Source organism: Typopeltis vanoorti, chromosome 3 (assembly GCF_054136105.1).
Source record: "Typopeltis vanoorti isolate ZY-2024b chromosome 3, IOZ_Tvanoo_1.0, whole genome shotgun sequence".
Lineage (NCBI taxonomy): Eukaryota > Metazoa > Arthropoda > Arachnida > Uropygi > Thelyphonidae > Typopeltis > Typopeltis vanoorti.
In genome coordinates this window covers 76,735,577-76,758,081 of record NC_143551.1, presented here as the reverse complement: position 1 = coordinate 76,758,081, position 22,505 = coordinate 76,735,577, and the positions used below count along the sequence as shown (strand labels likewise).

The following is a 22,505-nucleotide window of genomic DNA, read 5'->3' as shown; positions in this document are numbered from 1 at the left end:
CTTTATTATAATAACATTGTACATCCTACAAACAGATGTAAATATTTCTTAGTTGATACAAGAACTTTCAACATTAGTACACATACTATCACAGTATATAGAAACTTCACAAATTTTAAGTATGGAATGGTAAGAACTATTAATAACCATAATACAAAGTTTAAAAGAAATTGCTTTGGCAGTTATTTCTCCTGTTTTTTTTATCTTCTTCCTGAAAGGAATGTGTCACTTTCAATTTTCAAAATTGTTTTAAAAAAATCTGAAAAGGACAACCATTGTGAGATAGTCTTAAAAGTAATCTGATGTAGTTTATAACTGTTCAATAATCAAGATCATGAAATTATAAACAATATCATTTTCTAAAAGGATTTTACACAGTAAAAATTAATGAAATTGCATCACAAATACTTTAAATGCTGAGTTCTATAAAATTCCAGAACTGTTAAAAGTAGTATTAGATAAAATAACTTCAAATAATAGTCTTTCCTAATTTGTGCTTTGGATGATTTAGAACTTATTTCTGTATTAGTTTCATGCAAATAGCATTTTACTTTTTTTTTTTTTTTTTATGCAGTAACAGATTTGTTATTCTAAGAGAATATTAATAATAATAAACTACACCAGATAATATGTAATTCTTGCCTACTGGAAGAATTTTCTGTGACTGAAGCATTAAATGCTTGAATCCACTTCTGAAATGTCATTAACAATGCTACCTAACATATCTCTGTGTAACAAATTTTGTTATTGCATGTCACTCTACAAGTGTAATGCATCGTAATATTAAAAATTAAAAGTATATAAACAACTTTATTCACTCCTTTATAAAAGTATAATCTAATTCTGGTATCTAACTGCTTATTTACATTCTAACACTTTCCAGTGAACTTATGAAGTAATTTAATCAAATGATTCATCACAGTTCTGCATCTTGCAGAAAATAAATGCATAGGCTTGATAAAGATTTTTTTTTTTTGGTTCAAAGTACCTACTCAACTTTGAATTAGTATTCATTTAAGTTGTAGTTAAATGTTTTGGCAGTGAAATTTATTTAGTAGATGCTGTCAGTGGTAAAGACAGTATAAGCAGATGATTACCATGTTTCTTAGCTAAATTTTGATGGGGAAGGGAATTGCTGACAATTTTTGATTTGCAATATTTTTAATATACAGTATTGCATTACTTAATTAGGATGTACCTTTATTAATCTGAATTCCACTGCATATTAGACAAATTTGTTCATGCTTTTTACATGCTTATTAGTATTCATTGCATTATTTAAGTGTGCCATAAAGAAAAATTTTGTCAGCAAATTATATAATTTTAACATAGCATGGAGAGGGGGTGCAAACTAATTTATAGTAGTGAAACCTAAGCTTTCATTTCAGGGTTCAGCTTATAATAGTTAAATATGGTGACTGATGAGTTGTTTATGGTTTTAAAAATTGTTGATAATGGACAATTTGATAGTTTAATCAGAATTTTCTTAAGTACATTAATGATTCCTGATGAATATGCATGTGTTCAAGTGATTAGTATGAGATTAAAATAATTCTTCAAATTTGCAAACATTGCATAAATGATCAGTAACTTATTGTAGCACCGTAAGATTAATTATTTGGAATTGTTTTGGAACATTTTCCAAATATTAAAAACATTATATATGAACAAGATACATGCAAGTTCACATGACAGTAATATTTCTTTTTGCTGAAACAATGAATTACGTATAGTAGCTATGACAGCTTAATCACAGTCATTAAGTTTTTGGCTTCATTCTATCACATCTAGTTACAAATTTCTGTTGCATGTAAAGCAACATGCTGTAAATATTCAAGAGGTTTATGTTGTGATCATTTATAAAATTGTTATCAAAATTTAATTAAATTATTTTATTTTGAAAGATATTGATTATAATGGTGATTTGAAAATTTAACAGCAATTGAAGTCTTTCGCATCAAAATATTCTGCATATTAAGTAATATCCTAATAAAAGTGGATTCATTTCATATTAAAATGCAGAAATACATCAGTAATTTCAAGATAGATAAAGATATATTTCTAATAAGTATATTTCTATATTCAAAATCAACTCAAGCTATGGAAATTTTTGGAATTAATCAGATACTATTAAAACATGCACTTGTATCTGATATAAATGCAAAGAAGAAATTCATTGTAAATTGCAGCCTGCAGAAATATTAGGAATATAAGAATTTTAAAAAATTTTAATTTGTATAAAAACTTTTAGCTAAAATATGAGCACAAATGCTGTATCTGTTAAACCAGGTTGGTCCAAACACAGTATATTTTACAACACAAGCTTTGACAGGCTTTTGAAATAATTAAAAAATACAAAATAATACTGGCCACAGGAGATATTAAAAATTGTACACTTTGTGCTATTTTTAATGAAGATGAAAGCAATCTAACTTACATCCTGCATAAATTCTCTGACTAGAATCATTAACTTCAAAACTGTACAAGAAATTACTTGCATGCAGAGAGTGTTCCTCTGTAATAAGTAATAAACACTGTCTGGTTGGTCTTAATCATTTGATATTATCTTTATATTAAATTTGTTGATCTTATGAAAATTTTATCTAAGGGGGAAAATGTTTATAAATTATATCCAGAGCACTAAACAACAACTTGGCAGGGCTTTCATTTTTCTCAATATTCCTGTATTAGATTCTGTATTATTTTACAGCCAATGAAACTAAACTAGTTTGTTTGATATAGTGCACATTCAGATGTGCATGAGTAATTATTTGAATGCCTCCTTTTGAACTTTTCAGATGAAAGCAGAAATACGATCCCAGTTTTCATCTTTTGAGCCAGCAATGAAGGGATTTATTGAACATTAATGAAATATTTAAAATTTATTTTGTAAATATCTAAGAAAATTGTCACCTTCACTACAACAAACTCAAAGAAGTTTGTTATAGTCAGTGAGTTTACAGTAGTGAGAATGTTATTTTATATCAGATTTAATGCCACTTTCTTATATAATGTAATCCATATAGATCAGTGTTTCGTAACCAGGGATGCTAGAAAGCATTCCTAGAGGTGTGAGCTGGAAAATATTCCAGCATATATATTGACTAATTATTTAAATCACATTTGCTTTTTCCACGAGAGGAAAAAAGTTATGCAAATTAATTATATTTAAGATATGTAATCTTTCAACCCATACAGAATTATTCTATTTCACCAAGACCATTAAATATAAGTTATACATATTTTTTTATTTGTTACATTTTAAGAAATTAAAAACCACTATATTAAAAAAAAATCCCCGAATGTACTGCCACTCATGCATGCTCCCAAGCCGAGCGCACGGATACTTGCTGCGCATACACTCACCATTGTCATGAGAAACGTCAAAGTGGATCAAGTGACAAACGAATGCAATTTTTTTGTTTTACTGGCAGTAATCAGTAAGTAAAGAACAATTGCTTGAGTTTTTTCTCTCGAATTTTGAAAAGTTTAGTAAGAACTAAAATTAACTTTATGTTGCAAAATATTTTCAAACTCCCATCTTAAACCGTCAAAGTTGTTAGAACATTTCAACACAGCATGGTGGTAAAGCTGCAGGACATCTTAAAGTCTAAGAAGGCATGATTCGATAGCAGCAGTATCATTACCAACTTTGACTCAGCGGTAGTTCAGAAGCCTTTGCTAGAAGCTTCTTCAAGTGGCATATCTGGGCGTAAAGAAAAAAAAAGCCTCATACAATAGCTGAAGAATCGGTGAAACCACGTGCATTGGAAATTGCAAAAATTGTATTAGTTTCTGAAGCACACAAGAAAATTCAGCAGATTCCATTATCAAACAATGTGATTCAATCACACATTCAAGACATCAGTCAGGATATTTTACTGCAAGTAGTATAAGATATTAAAACCAGTCCTCTTGAAAGTGTGTATTCAATTGGATGAGTCAACTGACATTGATAATTGCAGTGAGTTATTAGTAGTTGTGTGATACATAAAGGAAATTTTGGAAGAATTTTTATTTTGTGATCAACTGGAACTGATGGCAAAAGGAATTGAATGTTTTTAATAACTTTAAAAACTTTTTCTTGAAACATCAAATACCAATTGATGTGATTAGCTCAATATGTACTGATGGTGCATGCACCTGCGATGTTAGGCAATAATTCCGGGTTTTTTTTTGCCTCTATCAAAAAATAAGGACTGCAAGTTACAATAACACATTGCATGTTGCACCGCCATGCACTTGCATCAAAAACTTTGCCAGAGAACTTAAAAATATATTTTAGCGGTAAACATAGTAAATTATGTTCGAGGACGGGTGCTTAATCGTGTCTTTCGTGCTTTTTGCAAAAAAATCTGTGCTAACCATAGTGTGCTTCTTTATCACACTGACATAAGATGGCTCTCAAAGGGACAAATGCTTAGCAGGGTTTTTGAAATGTGCGAGATTATTCAGTTTCTTACTAACCAGAATTGTAATTTAGTTCAAGACTTTGAAAGAAGAGATGCATTAATTCGATTGGCCTACTTAGCCTACCTAAATGAATTAAATATATCAATGCAAGGGTATGGTAAGAACGTAACATCTAGTGAAAAATTATTTGCTTTTATTGAAATTTTGCAAACTTTCCCTTGCTTGATGAAATTGTTCTTGAAAACAAAAAAAATCACAATTTTACCTGAAATTGTAATACATTTGCAACAATTGATTGGTTCTTTTCATATTTTTCCACAGGGAATATTGGCAAAGAGCAGAGATGGATACTGGATCCATTTCTTTTTGATCTTAATTCTATAAACGACAGTAATTTAATAAAAGACAATCTTATTGAAATGCAAGCCAGTGCACATATTCAAATGGAATTTGAAATATTGAATTTAGAACAATTCTGGTGTACTCAGAACCATTTCCACAACTGGCAAAGGCAGAATTGCAGACTTCTACCATTTGCTACCATCTATAATAAATTTAGTTTAATCCTTTATCCAAGTGTCAGCAAACAAAGTTTGTGCCTGAAAGTATCTTCAGGACTGGGGTCAGGTAGTACAACACCAGGCAACTCGTAGCAAAGGTGGACCAAGCTAACAACATTCCTATCTCAGTATCTCCCATAATGCAAAACACTTTGCTACGAGTTTCCTGGTGTTGTACTACCTGACCCCAGTCCTGAAGATACTTTCAGGTGCAAACTTTGTTTGCTTACACTTGGATAAAGGATTAAACTAAATTTATTATAGTCTAACCAAGTGAAAAATAAACTTTCAGCTACCATCTATCTTTGCGAAATGGGATTGTCATCACTTTTGCATATAAAAACAAAAACCCAAAATCGCCTAAATGCAAGTGATATGTGTGTAGCCCTTTCGAAAAAGGAACATCGCTTTCAAAATATGAAAAAGCAACAACAAATTAGTCACTAAAAATTGATGTTATTTTGATTTTGTGTTGATACACACGTATTTTTCAATAAATTTTATTTTCTAACAAATAAACACATTTTTCAAGGGGGTGCGAAAATGTAAATTGTAGTTCACTTTGGTGCGGGCCATTAAAAAGGTTAAGAACCACTGATAGAGATGATGAATAAAAGTGAGAGTAATATGCATTCTTGTCTTACATTAAACCATCTTGTATTCTCTTCAATTCTAACTGCTGATTTACAACTTAATATAAACTATTGTTCTGTATGGGATAAATAATGTTTCATTTATTCCATACAATTTTAGTGTTTTGAAAGTGTTTCTCTGGACACTTCTTGTATGCAGTTTCCAGATCTACAAAACAGATTCTTGTCATATTCCCATGATTTCTCTACTATTTGTTATAAAGTGAAAATCTGATCCTGATGATCTGTTTGTCCTGAACCTGGCTTGTGCTTATCCAAGCTTCTCTACCACAATTTTTCTTAGCCATTTCGCAAGAATACTTGCATAAACCTTACCTGGAACACTCAGTAGAGAAATTTCCACATTGTTTTATTTCCCTTTCTTTCGATAGGGACTATGAGTGCTCTACTCCATCTGTAATTCAACATTCTGACAGGCCCACTGCAAAACTTTTGTACCTCCATATTTAAGGAGATACATTTCAATTTTTAAATGGGTACTGACACGTACCTCTGTTTGCATTCCTCTTAAATTTTCTACTAATGCTATGTTGGGCATCCATTAGGTAGTAGGCAGATTTTCATGGCCTAATGTGAGACAGTTATCCCACTACATATAAACATTGACAAATATGCATGTCACAGTGGGATTTGAACCTAGAGGTTGGTGAATGGTGACATTTGGCTAAATTTCCACCTAGACATTGTCATGTCATAGTGGGATAAAACAGTTTCATGAACAGAGATGTTATTTGCTCAGCAAACTAGGCTGCAATTTATAATCCTGTTTAACTTTATAAATTACAGGGATGGAAAATGAGGGGGGGGGAGAGAGAACAGAAAATAATCACTACTAGAAAGAAATGCAAATTGCTTTAAGAATTTTTTTAAAAATTTGATAATGTTTCAGTATAGCTTTCAAAATGTTGAAGTATAATTCTCATATATTTTGACTTTCAGAATTCCTACAGAATAAAAAAAAATAAAAAAATCATTTCTTGCAATTTAATAGCTTCCTACACTATGATGGTTTTGATTCTTAGTTTTACGGAAGAAACAGACTTTTTTATTTGTTCTAAACAAAATCAAGTCCTAAAGATACAAGTTCAGAAAAGCCACAGTGATAATTAAAATAAAGCAAAAGCCATATCTTTAATTATTTTTTGTGCTTTTGAAAAATTCCGAAATTTGTGGAAAGCAATACTGTGTCTGAAACATGCATCTGAATTTCAGAAAGAAACTATTTGGATACTACTCATTCATATTTTGCTCATGTAATTTCTTGCATAAAGTTTAGCAAGTTTGCTACAGGTAATTTCTTTTTAATTTGTATGCCTCGAAATTAGTGTAAATAATCAAATTCTGAGATAATAGGCAAAGTGATAGGTTATTTTAAGATCAAACAGAAACTGGTTAAAGATTGAAATTTTCGCTTTTCATTCATGTTTAAGAGCATAAGAGACCCTATTAAATGTAGATTATTCTAGAACTAAATGGATTTTTATTGAAATTCGGTTTTGGATATTCTTACAAAAAATTGTTTAGCCATCTCAATTTGTTTGTCAGAGACCATTTGCAAGGGCAAAATGTGTTGAAATTATAAACTGCAATTATTAGGAACACATCCACAATAAATAATTTTATATTATTACAAATATTTTGATCTGAAACTAACAAGTCATCATCAGTGCACAAGGTTGAAGCTCGAACATGAGAAACATGAACATTTCTTCATTCCTTTGAGCTTCATTTTGTGATTGTTCTTTTGCACTGACAATGACCTGTTAGTTTCAGACAATTATTTGCAACAGTAATAAAATTATTTATTCTTGTGACATACTAATGATTAATTTCAATTAATCATTAGTATGTCACAAGTGAGCCTCTGTAGCTCAGTCGGTACAGACAAAGCCCTTTTGGTCGGAAAGACCTGGGTTCGATTCTCGTCAGTGAATGTGAGGAATCTTTACCTGGTCTTTTTCGACAAAAGGTGGGTTATCCAGTCTCATACAGAAGTAGGGTTTCGTCCCCCAGAACAGGCAAACTGGTCCCATGAACCACATGGATTACAGTTACAAATATTGCCCTTAGTGGATGCAGCAGAGGAGTGTCGAGCTGGCCGCATTAATTCGTTGCAAGCCCCTCATTTGAGGGGGGGGGGAGAGCTCAACCTGTCCTAGGGGATGGATGAGAAGGATAGGATGTCACAAGTGCCATTAAAAACTTGTGGAATATAGGAGGCACAGAGTATATCCAAATGGTATCAATTAGATTATTTGTATAAGCAACACTGAATACGTGTTGGTACAGACAAAGCCCTTTTGGTCGGAAAGACTTGGGTTCAATTCCCGTCAGCAAATGTGAGGAATCTTTACCTGGTCTTTTTTGACAAAAGATGGGTTATCCAGTCTCATACAGAAGTAGGGTTTTGTCCCCCAGAACAGGCAAACTGGTCCCATGAACCCACATGGATTACAGTCACAAAGATTGCCCTTAGCAGATGCAGCAGAGGAGTGTCAAGCTGGCTGCATTAATTGGTTGCAAGCCCCTCATTTGGGGGGGGGGGGGCTCAACCTGTTCTGTCAGATCAATTTACAGTATTTAATCACCTTGATTAACTATTATCCTATCCAACTTTCTATGATCAGCAAACAACTAAATATCTGCTTTCAAATTATTTCCTTATATCATTTATATACAAATTAATCAGCAGTCCTAGCACAAAATCCTGCAGCAGACTGCTACTCATCTGCATTCTGCTATCTGTCCATCAGCCACCCTTTTATCCATCTCCATTTCCTGCAGTTGCTTAAGAGTTCCATGTGCTATTCTGTCAAACACCCTTGTAAAATCCAGCAGTATCGTGTAGCCATTCTCTTTATCCAACACAAATGTCACTCTATTATAAAAAGTTGTTCGATTACTAAGGCATAACTGACCTCTCACAAAGCCATGTTGCCCTTCATAGAATATCATTTATTCCTGACTCTTTTTGACCAACTTTTCCAGTACTTTTACCACCACTCTCAGATGCTGATTGGTCTACAATTTGCTACCATTGACTTAGATCCTCCTTTATGTAAAGAAATTTGCCATTCTACTCTTTTGGGACTTTGCCAGAGCTGAGACTTATTAAACATCCTGAGTCAAAGGCATCACTAATTCTTCTGCACATTTTCTTTACATGAGCTGATATTCCATCCAATCCCACAGCTGTATTTGCATTCAGATTCTGTAATATCTTAAGTACCTCCATTTCATCACCTCTGAAGCTGTCATGTCTGCCATAACATCTTCATTTGGATGATGTAACCTTGCAAAATGGTCACAATTGATTAAATTTCCTCTGCATTAAAACTGTAGCAAATGAGTTGAATTTTAATGAGAGCAAAATTTTTCATATATGGATTGGGAGAGATGAACCTACTGTGCTTTCTCTCAAGAGCCTTTGGATGAAAATGATATACCATAGCATACAACATTTTGACCTTCAGCCAAAACAAGGGAAAAAATGCAACAGAAAACTGGGAATGTCATATTGCTGAGTGTCAGAGAAATGTTAATCCAATTTCAACAATCCACTATATGAAATGCCACTATATGTTGGTGTGTAGGAATGCATTTAATGTGCCAATAAAAGAGTACTATTGCTTTATTAGAAAAAATAAATTACAAAATTCAGAATAGTCGATTGTTGGAATTGGGTTAACAGGATTTCTCAGGCAATGTTTACAGATTATCTAACATACAGTACTAATGATGAAAAATACTAAGCACTTTTCAAGAACACATTTACAGAGTGGTAGTTATGAGTAATTAGTTCTAAAGAACTAATTATTCATAACTATTGAACTAAAAATTTGTTAGCATGTGAAAAGTCCTTGGTTCAAACTAAACTAAATTTTAATTCACACAGTATTCTGCCACAATTTGTACAGGAACACTGTTTGCCAATCAGTCTCTAATACATGTAGCATATATTTTTTCCATAGGTGAAATTCAAAAGAGGCCCTTCTTATGGATGGCCTCTTGAATTTCAGCTGAGGATGAGTTAGCCAGTTTCATGTGGAAATGGCATCCCATGCACTTACACTCCTAAAAAGCAGGCGAGAGACAACATGCTCACTTCAGCTTTAATGTAATCAAACCACTAAGTGAATAAGTAGGAGGAAATGAAACTAACATATATCAATTAAGACATTTCAGATGTGCATGTTTAATGGGATTCTGGATAATACTAATTCAACAAGTCAAGGAAATGCAGGTACAGGTGCATTTCCACATATAGCAAATGTGGTTTTTTCACAATCTCTATTCACAAAGAACATACCAGTGCTTAGAAATTTTTTTTGATATGTAACTTAACAGACATTTATAATGAAAAAAAAATAATAAATTTGATACAGGGACATCTAGTTATAATAATTGGATTTATAAACCTTTCATTATGTATCACCATGCAAACAATTACTGAAACATTTCTGAAATCTAAATAGCAGAAGCTAGCAATCTAAAATAAATACTGAATGAAAAATAGTAAACTAGATTGCACAGTTTATTAATATTTGTACTCAAAAAAGCATAACATGCTTTTATGAACAAAAATAAATAGAGTTTAAAATTTATAACTTCTTCATGCAGATATATACTGGAGATCCTTCTGCAATAAAAAGATTTTGTAAACCAGCTGCTAATACAGTTAATACATGGAACCAAAAGTGATGGTACTGCATTAGAGAGCTTTCAGACCACCTTTGCTATCAAAACCTTGCTATGGATATGCTGTCTGCATAGGTGACCCAAGAGTAAGACATCACTTTACTTCAGATCTTCAACACCATGAAAAGCTACCCAATTATACTGAGATGGCAAGGTTTTTCATTAAACAAAACTTGTCAAACCAGCCAGAATAATACACTGACAATTCCAAAATTAACAATCACTACTGACTGATAAACTATAATTCTGAGTAGAATTAGCTAAATAAGCAATTTACTTTTACAAAAATCACCTAACACCTTTTATTCCCTAATAATAGGGAGTAGGCAAGGCCATTTTAGCCCTGTCTAACTTTTGAAGATTAAGTGGGCAGTTCAATCTCCATTGGTAGCCAATCAGATTGCTGCCCAAGACTCACTAATTTTAAGTGGCATCCATAAAGAGACAGCTAACAAGTGCTGCCATCTTTAGCTAATATAATATTTTTAATGTCTGAAATAGTGTGGGATCTGCAGTTGATTTCGAGTTTACAGGGTGAAAAATCAGTTTCCAGGAGAACAAACCCACCCACTTACTCTTGCCAGAGGTCAACCAAGTTGGGAACCAGTTGAAGAAATGCTGAGAAAAAGTTTCTCAAGCCAGTGCCTAGAATCAATTTTAGATCATAGAAAGATGTCATAGTGGACAACTTGCTCTCTGTTTTCATTTCCTCACCAGTGTAGGAATATCTATGCTTCTACTTTCATCCACTCTCCCAAATATAAACATCCTGTATCTTCTAACTTCACATTCTATCCATAGTTCTTCCACATTTGACAAACCTTGCAGTACTGAAGCATTCCAAGATCTTCCATACATATATATCTTAAACACTCATCTTGCCACTCATGCAACTAGAGGAGAGAAGCAGGCATCAACTTTAAAGTTATCAAAGCATGATCTTTTAAATCTCAGCTTTTACTAACACAAATCTATCACACCATAGCCTCTAAAAAACTTAGTATGTTTTCCTACTCAAGACCACTTCTCACCTGTACAACTGCTAATGTTATGTAAATCCTGAATCTCCTCAAACTTTGGAATATTATTCTCACATTTGGTTCTCACTTGTTTTTTTTTCCATGTTTTTTTTTTCACTTGGTTATGAAGTACCAAGAAATATTATCAATGGCTTCACATCAATTTCCTTATAATAAATTTAGTTTAATCCTTTATCCAAGTGTGAGCAAACAAAGTTTGCGCCTGAAAGTATCTTCAGGACTGGGTTAAGGTGGTACAGCACCACCTGGTGCTGTACCACCTTAACCCAGTCCTGAAGATACTTTCAGGCGCAAACTTTGTTTGCTCACACTTGGATAAAGGATTAAACTAAATTTATTATACTCTAACCAAGTGGAAAATAAACATTCAACATCAATTTCCTTAGTATCCTATATAACGTAAAACACACATCCTTTTGGACGGGTCACTATCCCAGACTGGATATGACTTATTGAGGCCTTGTCAGTGAGAACCATATCCATGAAGAGAACAAGATTGAATTAAAGAAGATATCCTATAAGCAGACAGTAAAAAAAAGTGTAACTTATTACGATACTCTGGATAATAGACAGATGTAGGTGTTTCACTTGATTATAAAGTAAATTATGCTCTTGTTTAATCCAAACTTTGTATGCAAAGTATCTTCAAGACTAGACTACTTGTGTATATAGATGGATGACTTCACGTTAGGTTGCCTTAGTATCCCATAATGCAAAGCACACATCCCTTTGGACACTTGTCAGTTAGGCTTATTAGCAACTCCTCTCTCTCAATGGCGCACTCAGGATTTATTCTTGGGGGGGGGGGGGTTTGAGTAGACGATTTGGGAATACGCATCGCATACGAGCTATGACTGAGCATCTGCAATGATCGCCAATACATGATACCCGTGATCTCCTCTGGCTCAGCTTGGGCAAACGAAGTAGCGCCCGAGGCACTACTTAGTTCGCCTTGCGTTCACAGCGGCCAGGATTCCCGATAGCTATAGGGTATTCCTACCTTATGTGACCGCTAATTCATAAGTAGCATAGAAATAGAAGATTCGACGCAACATAAATTTAAAAAAAAAAAAAAAGAATTTTAATTAGGAAAAGATTTTTGAAATTTTTCTAGTGTTTTTTCTTTTGGGGGAGGCCAGGGCCCCTTGGCCCCCTCCTTGGGTGTGCCAATGCTCTCCCTCTACTCACTAATTCAGTCTGCTTCCTTTCACACAGATGTTCAGTTTGTTTGCATTTTCTTCAAATATTTCTTCAAATATTACAGACACTGTTCATTAGAACAGGAATTAATAATTCCTCCACTCTTCTAAATCTGTTAGAACATATGCCACAGTACCATCTTTGGTAATATTTTTCCTTCACATATTTCACGAGTACAATGTAAAAAGTCTTTAAATCTAATGTTAACAAGTTTCTTCTTACCTTCTTGCACATCCATGATACTGATGCATATGAGGTTGAACCTCTCATGGATGAAATTACCATAAAAAACTTACCTGTGCTATATTTCTTTGTTTCTTCAAAAAATATAATCAAGTACAACAACAAAGTAGTTTTACTAGCTAAATCGTTGCAAACTCAAAATGTACATACCCTTTCATTCAGTTACTATAATTAATGATTCAGGAATCATTAATTATATGTGCCTCATCACTAAATTAGTGCAACCTAAGAGTCTGACTCATTCTCTGTTTACCAGCTTTACGACTAATCTAGTGTTCATTTCATTTCACTGTGTTTTTCATGTTTAACTATCCATACTACTACTATTACAAGATGGAGTTTTTTCATTTATGGAACACAAACCACAACATCCGGACACTAGTTATTTACTATTAACAGTGATGAAGGCCCTTCAAGGAAGTTGGTGTTTAATGCATTAATGATTACTTCCCCTTGTAATTAATATGAAAATTACTCCAAGTTTTGTATTGTATTTTATTTACTAGAAATGTATTAGAAAAGCCAAAAACTAGCATACAGATACATACTGTTTTTCTAAGTAATCATATAGCCTTATTGCTACTTAGAAACAAGACCTAGTATTTCTTGCTATAGAAGTTCTCTTTGGCATGTTAGCCATATTTTATTTTAGCAACAGCCTCATCTTGTTCTTAAACTTTCATCCACAAGTGACATTCTTGTGGATGAAAGTGACAAAATCTGTTGAGATCCAGATTTTATGGTGGCTAAGAAAATAAGTCCACAGTTTTGTGATAGTTCCCATTGTTTGCAAAAGAATATACAGACTTACATTATAATATAAAAGAAGAAAATCTTCCTTTCCCTATTCCTGGCCAAACTCTTTCTTCAGCTTGAGTTTCTGCAGAGTAGAAATATATGCCTCATCATTCCTAGTTTTTCCTTTTTCCATAATGCTAACCAGAATCACTCCTTTCACTTCACAGAAGAGTGACTGCCAGTTTTTCTGCTGTAGAATCTGTTTTGAATGGCTGAATGCACAAAGAATTTTAAAATAGCTACTGTAGCAGAAAAAGTGACAGCTGTTATTATAGAAAGAAGAAAAACGAATTCTGGGGCATACATTTACTATTATGTACAGTTATGGCAGCAAGATTATTACTGAAGTCAAACTGTGGTTCTGACCAATCAAACAGGACTTCTACCATGCAGAATATTAGCACTTGTTTCCAAGTTGGATAAGGCTGTGCAAAGGATGGAAATCACAGTGAAAAATAAAGTATATTAAGATCGGTATACCAGTGTATGGACTTTTCTAATCAAGTTCCCATGGAGGGGGGGGGGTAAAAACATGGGGTAAATCTTTTTGAGCAAATCTGATGCCTTTGAATTAGTTGGTTAATATAATGAATAAAATAGTACACCAATATTTTATGCCTTTAGATTGATATCTTAGAAACTTTTTGTACATAAATTCAACTTAACCTACCTTGTTCTAGAATTAGTCATACGGACATATACCTAATAGAATAATGTTCCATATTTCATCATGATAAATTACTCCTGAGAAAATTGCATTAAAACTGAAGTTTTCTTTATAAAAGAAAACAAATATTTAGGGCCTGTCTGCAATTTAAGGCCATATGATAGGGATTAAAATACATCATTTTATAAATCTTGACTATTTATATCATGCATACCAAGAAATAATGGCATGCAGCACCAGGATAAAAAGTATCATGGAAATTGTCATCCACAGTTTTAAAATGAATGCAAAATTTTCTGTTTACATTTTAAGTATCATCAACTGATACGAGTCTCTCTAGACCAGGACATTCAAGAACTGTTGCTCCTACACTGCTCCTTCGCATCATCATTGAAGTGACCAGCATCCATTTGTTGTGCTGAGGATCATAACGTTCCACTGTACTAAGACTAGAACTTCCATCATTTCCTCCAATTGCGTACAGATGGCCTTCTGCTTCTACTACTTCATGAGTTGTTCTGCAAGAGAGCACTGTTTATTTTCATTTATACAAAAAAAAAAAAAAAAAAAAAAAAGTTCTATGTTATTGTCCTAATTAAAATCTGGATTTATGTTTATTGCTATTTTAATATGAATAATGTTAAATATCAAGAAAGCACTGTATTTAATTTAATCTGCTTAATTAATTATGTAATCTCTTCAAAATTATCAAATAACATGAGAGTAACATACTCTCATATTTTTTAATAGTTGGAAGCTGGTATATTTACATATTCCCATAACCTTTTCAGGCTATGAAAATGTAAATAATTGATTTATCTCCATATTTAATGCAAGAGCATTGCACTTCAAAAATATTGGTACTACTGTTTTATATAACAGAAAATAAAATATAATCATGGATCCTGAAATTTATTATCAATCCTAGGTATTAAAAACAGTTTAATTTAACATCGTCAAAGAAGTGAATCTCTGGATTATATATAAGTTATATTTTCTTCCTTTTTGTATCTCTGAAATACTAAATTTATTCACAAAGTGTATAAAATCTCTGAACAGGAGTTTCTACTTTCCTTATTATAAAAATTTATGTTATGTTTATTTGATTTTTCACAAAATATTGTAAAAAAACAACTTCATTCTAAATGTAACCTCGATAAATAGTGTGTCCTGATTTCCACCTGTGAATGATATGAATATGATTTTCTAGATGTAAATTGACTTTTGAATTTTTTTAAATGACTGCTGAATTTACATCTTAAGTAAAAGGGAGGACCTCATTATGTAACTTGTGAACTGTTCAAGGAAAGATCATCATAATGCTAAATACAGATATAGACCAGAACAGATACATTATGATCATATACATTATGAACAGATACATTATTAAAAAATGAGACTTGAACAGATCATTATGATCTGTTCAAGTCTCATTTTCGATCTAATATCCTCTTTTGAGATCTTCTGGCCTTCTTTTACCAATTGGTTTATGTTTTATTAATTGTTTATGATATCAGGTGTTGGCTATTTGGTTTACATGTTCTATCCAATTTTGTTTGTATTTATTTAGTTTTCTTCTATTGTTTTTATTTTTAGTTCTTTTGAAATATCTTTGTTCCTTTTTTTGTCTAATAATGTATCTTTTGCAGTTCTCACGAATTTCATTTCACTTATTTTAATTCTTTATCTTGTTTATTTATTACCCAAATTTTGCTGCCACATAGTAATGTAGGTATTATTGCTAAAGTATTGTATATTTTCAAGTATGTTTCATTTTTGTACAATATTCGGATTGAGCTTTGTATTTATCAGACCCATAATCTGTAAAAATTTTGAAGTTCTTAATTTTATATCTTTTTCTCCTTCATATGATATTTTCAAATTCAAAATAATTAAAAGTATTTTTCTGTTCTATTATTTTATTATTAATGACTATTTTACGTCTAACTGGAGTTTGTCCACAAAATGCTATTGTTTTAATTTTATCTATAGATATTTTCATTCCAAACTGTTTGTAGAGTTTAAATTATATATCACTTTCTGTAAATTGTCTTCCTTATCTGATATTATTACCTGATCATTTGCAAATAATAGCATATTTATTTTATTATTCTGGGAAATTTCTATACCTGGGTTGTTTAAAGGTGTTGTTTCACTGTATTTAATATTTATATTTCATGAATATAAATATTAAAGTGTTGAAGAGAAAACATCCTTGTCTTACTCCTTGGTTATAGATTGCTTTTCAAACATTTTTTCATTTATTTTTATTTCATTATCTTTGTATATATTCAAATATTGTCTGTAGTAAAATATTAGGTATATTTATTCTTTGTAATATATTAGACAATATGTCTTTTTTACTTTATCAAATGCTTTTTCAAAGAGGTAGAGGGGGTGAGGGAGGAAAAAGGATAATAAAACTTAAATGATAATAGACATAAGAATATAATTATGTGATAGCACTGAACAACCAAGTAAAAATTTTTTTTTCTTTCCTGAAAGAAGAAAAAAAACACTTATGTATTAATGGAAATAGGGGATATCGTAAATCCATTCTTATTTCATAGCCAAATGTATAGAAACATATAGTTTCAAAACATAAACCAGAACTATTATGGGAATACAGCCCTTGGCATATGAGTTGCTTTGGAATGCAGTACTTAAGACATGGGCTCTACCTAGGAACCTATGCATTGTTTTGTAATAGTACTTTTATGCACCAAGAGCTCACTAATAGAAAATACATACAACTTTCTGACATAGAACTGTTATGGTCTTAAAGAGGGTTTTTTTTTTTTTTTTCCCTCTAAGGTTTCTGCCTGGTATCTGATTGTCAACAGTTTGAAACAGCACTCAGGCCAGTGAAATCTAAAAGCACTAATAAAAGGCAATGTACAGATTCTTGGGTAGCAGTTGTGTCTTTAGTGCAAGTCCAAGGCAATTGCTGCTGAAGGTTGTATTCCCATACTCTCTGGCAGTGGTGCACCTGGAGGGGGGGTGGGGGGTAAGGGCCCTACCGCCCAAAGAAAAAGAAAAATCCTTTCCTAATTAAAATTAATTTTTTAAAAATTTATGTTGTGTTGTGTCTTCTATTTCTATACTATTTATGAATTAGCAATCATTACAGATGCTCAGTCATAGGTCATATGCAATGCATACTGTGTAATCTCAAATCGTCTACTCAAACCCCCCCCCCAAAAAAAATTAAATCCTGAGTGTGCTACTGCTCTCTGGTATGTTTTCCAAAACTTTTTCCATTAATTTACTTAACCAAAATGAAGCCTTTTAGGTTCTCTTTTTCAATAATTACCTCTATGTATTTTTAAACACTGAATCCAGTTATTATATATAAAATATATTTGAGATTCCATTACTTTCTATAAATATATCCAGCTTCTGCATTGCCAAAGCATAAAGTAAAATTATAGTGGAAGTTCTGCAATTTTACACAAAATGTGTACAATGAGAAGAACTTCCTAACTACAACTGAACAACTTAACTCAATTTAGATCCAACTTCCCTTGGTCAGTTTTTCAGGAATGACTGATGGAGGCTAAAGAAACTTTCAGCACCTGAAATAGTGATGAAATATGTACAAAAAAGATTTAAAAAAGAATTGTAGGAGCAGCTTTCAGAGATTAAATGTGGATTCACAAATACAAACAATATTGGAGAAAAAAAAGTTTTTGCTAAACCATAGAGATCCAATGGCAAAATCTGAAGAAAATATTGACCTAATCAGCCAGGAACATGTAATGAAACTGTCTGGAAGAACAGATAATTTGTAACTTTATGGTTGAGTCAAGAAGTACATCCTGGAAAGAAAAGAAAAAAAAGAAAACAAGTCAGCAGGTGCCTGCATGTTACAGAGAAAAACTAGAAAAGTAAGTTATATTTAGCTATGTTTCAAGGAATACAGATGAAAATATAAGAAAGCTAAATTAAAAGGCAACAGAAAGATGTATGACATGAGGAACCTTTATGTAGTCTCTTTCAACTAAATGTGAGTTAGTCGGTCTCATACGGAGGTAGGGGGGTAGGGTTTCACCTAGAAACTCGGGTTTTTCATTCCCCAGAACAGGCAATCCAGCCTGTGAACACACACATGCATCTGCAAACATAGGACACACTGACAGTCATCTTAAGACTGTCAGACAAACATAGGAGACAGTCATCTTAAGACATAACTAGTACTTGCTTTCTCATCTCTCTCTCTTTTTTTTTTAAACATAGAGGGCACATAATTAGGACTTGAGTCTTTGTGTTGTTGCTACAATTTTTCAAACTACTCTCATTATTACACCATGTTGTTGTTGTAGTCTCATGTACTGTGACAAACCGTGTTTTGTGCTCTGAAAATGCTGGTTATAACACCAGCGAAATATCAGCAATAAGTCAATAAATAATTATTTACTTATCTTTCTGTGTTCTGATATATTTCCATCAAAATTATCAACATTTGTTTCTTTCAAGTGTTTCTTTAAATTTGGGAATAGGAAATAGTCAGATAGGGGCCAGGTCTGGTGAATACAGTGGGTGAGGCAGGCACTGAAAGCCCAAGTTGTGTATTGTCTGTTGGGTCTCATGAGAAGAGTAGGTGTGTTGTCCTGCAAAAGCACACACCTCTGCTCAGTTTCCCACAGTGTTTTTCCATCAGTACCTCCTTCAGAGCTGTTGTATAAACCATTGCTGTAACAGTTTCACCTTTTTTGAGGTACCTGGCAAGGATTACACCATCTATCCCAAACGACCTAATGCTAATAACCTTCTCTGCTGAACTTCTTTAGCCATGGAGAACCCTTGTATCTCCACTCCATAGACTGTTGTTTGGTTTCTGGATGGTAGTGATGAAGTCATGTTTCATCAACAGTAACAATAAGAATCAAAGATACCAAGAAATTATATACTTGGTTTAATCCTTTATCCAAGAGTAAGTAAACAAAGTTTGCACCTGAAGTATTTTCAGGAACTGGAGCAACTCACATATAGAAGCTAATGACTTCACATCACTTGCCTTAGTGTCTTATAATGCAAAGAACATATCCTTATAGACATGTATAATGCTATACATTATACATGTCTGAAGTTGTCAGTGTGAAGGGTCACTACCCAGAACCAGTTTCAACCTTTATTGAGATCTCATCAGTGGGAGCCAAACCCAGAGGTGATACTAAAGTTGAAGTAATGTAGAAGTCATATTTTCATATAGAAGTAGACAAAAAACTTCCAGTAACAATACGAGCCAAAACATTCGCACCTGATATCTCAAAATGACTCAAAATCCCTTGAGATGACAACACATGTTCTCTCTTTTGGTCAGCAATTCAAACATTTGGGTACTCACTTCACTGAGAGCTTCTCCATGTCCAGATGTTGATGGATAATGACCCCAACTCATTCCCTAGATATTGCCAGAGTCTTTGGAATGTTTATGGCTGGTATTCGTCTATCATCAAGGATCATGACATGCACTGCATCGATGTTTTCAGGTGTGATCATCTGTTTCTCAGGATGCCCAGTTTTAAACTAGACCACCCATCTGGAAACTGTTACATATACTGGGGCACAGTCCCCTAAAGTTTGGTGAATCTCAGTTGCAAACTTTTCTTGCAGCATGAAAAACTTGATGATGATCTGCACCTCTGGGTCTTCAAATTCTTCAAAACTTCTGGCTTGTATTCTTATATATCCTAAAAGAAAAAGAATTTGTTTCATCAAATTGTAATAATTTGTTACAATTTGATGAAACATGAGGGGGGGGGGTCAAAGGGTTTTAAGATATGTTTTTAAACCCCCCCCCCCCCAATACTTGCCAGGAAGTTTCAATACACTTTCTTCTTTCCCAGGATTGCCTCTAGAGTTCATCACATTCTGAATTTCTATCCTTGCAAATAACTTCACCTCATGTCTCACTGGCTGAATCATTCAATGCTTGCTTTAGTCTTTCCACTGAGTCTCCAAGATTTTATTTTTCTTTTCAAACTCTTATTTTTCATGATAAGTCCAATTCATCACCATAAGTAAGCTACTCAACTTTGATTCTTTTTAAAAACTTTTCTATATATTTTTCTATTTAATATGAAATTCATTTTAATCCTGCTCAAAACTAATTATCATTTCCTATTTTGAATTGTTTGTACTCTTGTGTCATGAACCAGTGTGAAGATATCATTATTAAGAATAACAAACAGTAATACATTTTCCGTATGTCTAATATTAATTTTCCTTCTATGCTGTTTTAGATATGCAACAACGACCAACCTTTCTCCATTATCTTTGTTATCTACCTTATTTAATGACTTGAAAAATTTACAGCCCTATTCTAATCATGTAATCCAGATGATCAGAGTAAAGCTATTATCTAAAAGATAGTGTAATTACTACAGAATTTCTTCTAATTGTTCTAGGTATGATATACCATTTCACATATTTACCTATATGTAAGCTAGAATATTCTGGTAATGAACTTTCTTGACCTATTCTACAGACTACTGAAATATTCTTTCCGAATTCCAAGGAAAGATTTAATCAGAACCAACATTTGCATTGCTTGCTTCCTATTACTGACCATATTGTTCCCCATAATATCAACAAATCTCTATGGAGTCAATAGAGGTCCCACTCTTTCTCTCTCTCTCACACACAGCTCATCATACCTTGACTTAAATGCATTCCAATCACCCACCACTCTCCATGCAAAAAACCTACTCCTCACCTGCTTGCTCACACCGGCCTTTCTTTCCTGTCTGCAGCCATTCTATGAAAAATCTCATCCACATTAATTTTATGATTACCCCCTTACTCATACTCAACATTCCAGAGACCCAAAACCTCTTAGTTAATTATCTCTGAACTCTCTCCAACAGCTCATCATCCTTTTGAAAACCAAGTCTGTGCACAGTAATCCATATGTGATCTGATCAAAACCTTTTATAATTGAATCATAACATCCTTACTTCTACATGTCAGTGTTCTCTGCATCATTGGCATAATCTGTGGTGCTGTCCTCACAATGCTGCTGGTAGCTGTGCATATTTAATTGCAAACAACTGTTTACTGATGATAAGTATTATACTCATCTAAAAATTATTCTCATTATTTGTTACATTTGGCTAATGCTCTTTATTTTTCAACGCTTCTATATACACCTTCCTGGTTCATCATACAGGTGGAAAAGATACCTAGCCTCTGTAGGAAACTGCTCTTCAGAATAGTTGCTTTTGGAGGAGTCTTCACAACACCTGAAGCAATCCAGAATATCTAAGGGAATTTGCTATGATGCAAATAAGAATAAGCATGATTACAGGGATGATTGCCATTTAATACTGGTGCATGGTGACATGGTAAAATAGACATTAAAAAGGATGTTTATTTTATTATTCATCCTACAGTATGTAGGATGACTAATAAAAATTAATCATCCTATAGTACATTAGCATTGGGGGATGGAAAGTTGAGTAGAAAGAAGGAACTTGGCTATTTGTAGAAACTTCAAGTAGTAGAAACTGAATGTTTGTGTGGAAGTAAGTGGAGTAATTGGTGAGAGTTGGGGATAAAGTAATGCCATGAGCAAAAGAATAATCCTAATTTTTTGGATACTGTGGAGAAAATAATCTAAATATGCTTATGCCAAGAGAGATTAGGATAAACCTCAAGAAGAAAAATCTAATCTTATCTAGAAATTTTGGTGTAGGTGAAAGTAAAACTGGAAAAAAATGGTTTGCTTTTGTCATATAAAACACAATTATGTTTCACAAGCATTGAAATTGATAAAAACAGCTTGAAGATGAGAATTTAGGGTGGTAGAGATCAGGATGATTGTGTAGCATTTGCAAAATTAAGGAGGAATGTTCTGTCATCAGCAAAACTAGGTATTAAACTGACAGGCAACTGAAGTAGATTAAAAAAAAAATAAATAAAATATGTTAAGCCAAGAAGTGGGGTGTTTAAGGGTCAAAGCTGTATAACTGAGAGGAGACCTCCATATAGCCTTTAAAGGAATGCGGAGAACCGACCAGGGCTTCTGACCTAATGTCCAATCCTCACCTTCTCATGGTGCATCCTGTTGGGTATCTATTTGGATACTGACTGAACGAGGATGGGCTGGCAATTTGGGATTTAGCCGACCAAATTGTAATTCTTATTGGTTAAACCAAAATAAAAAATGATGGTACAACATGACAAAATTTCATGCCGGCTGGGGCGTCGCCCGGTTAAACAAGGCTCCCGC

The 22,505-nt window shown here is 33.1% G+C and overlaps 1 protein-coding gene across 1 annotated transcript in view; it reads right to left on the bottom strand.

Moving 5' to 3' along the window:
- Positions 1–14,579: 14,579 nt before the first annotated feature.
- The window catches only part of LOC150108287 (kelch-like protein 17), a 128,284-nt gene continuing 120,358 nt past the window's right edge, over positions 14,580–22,505 (bottom strand). Inside the window, exon 10 of the mRNA XM_090390437.1 lies at positions 14,580–14,790. Within this exon, the coding sequence (XP_090246563.1) occupies positions 14,580–14,790 (211 nt within the window). The remainder of the gene's footprint in view (positions 14,791–22,505) is intronic.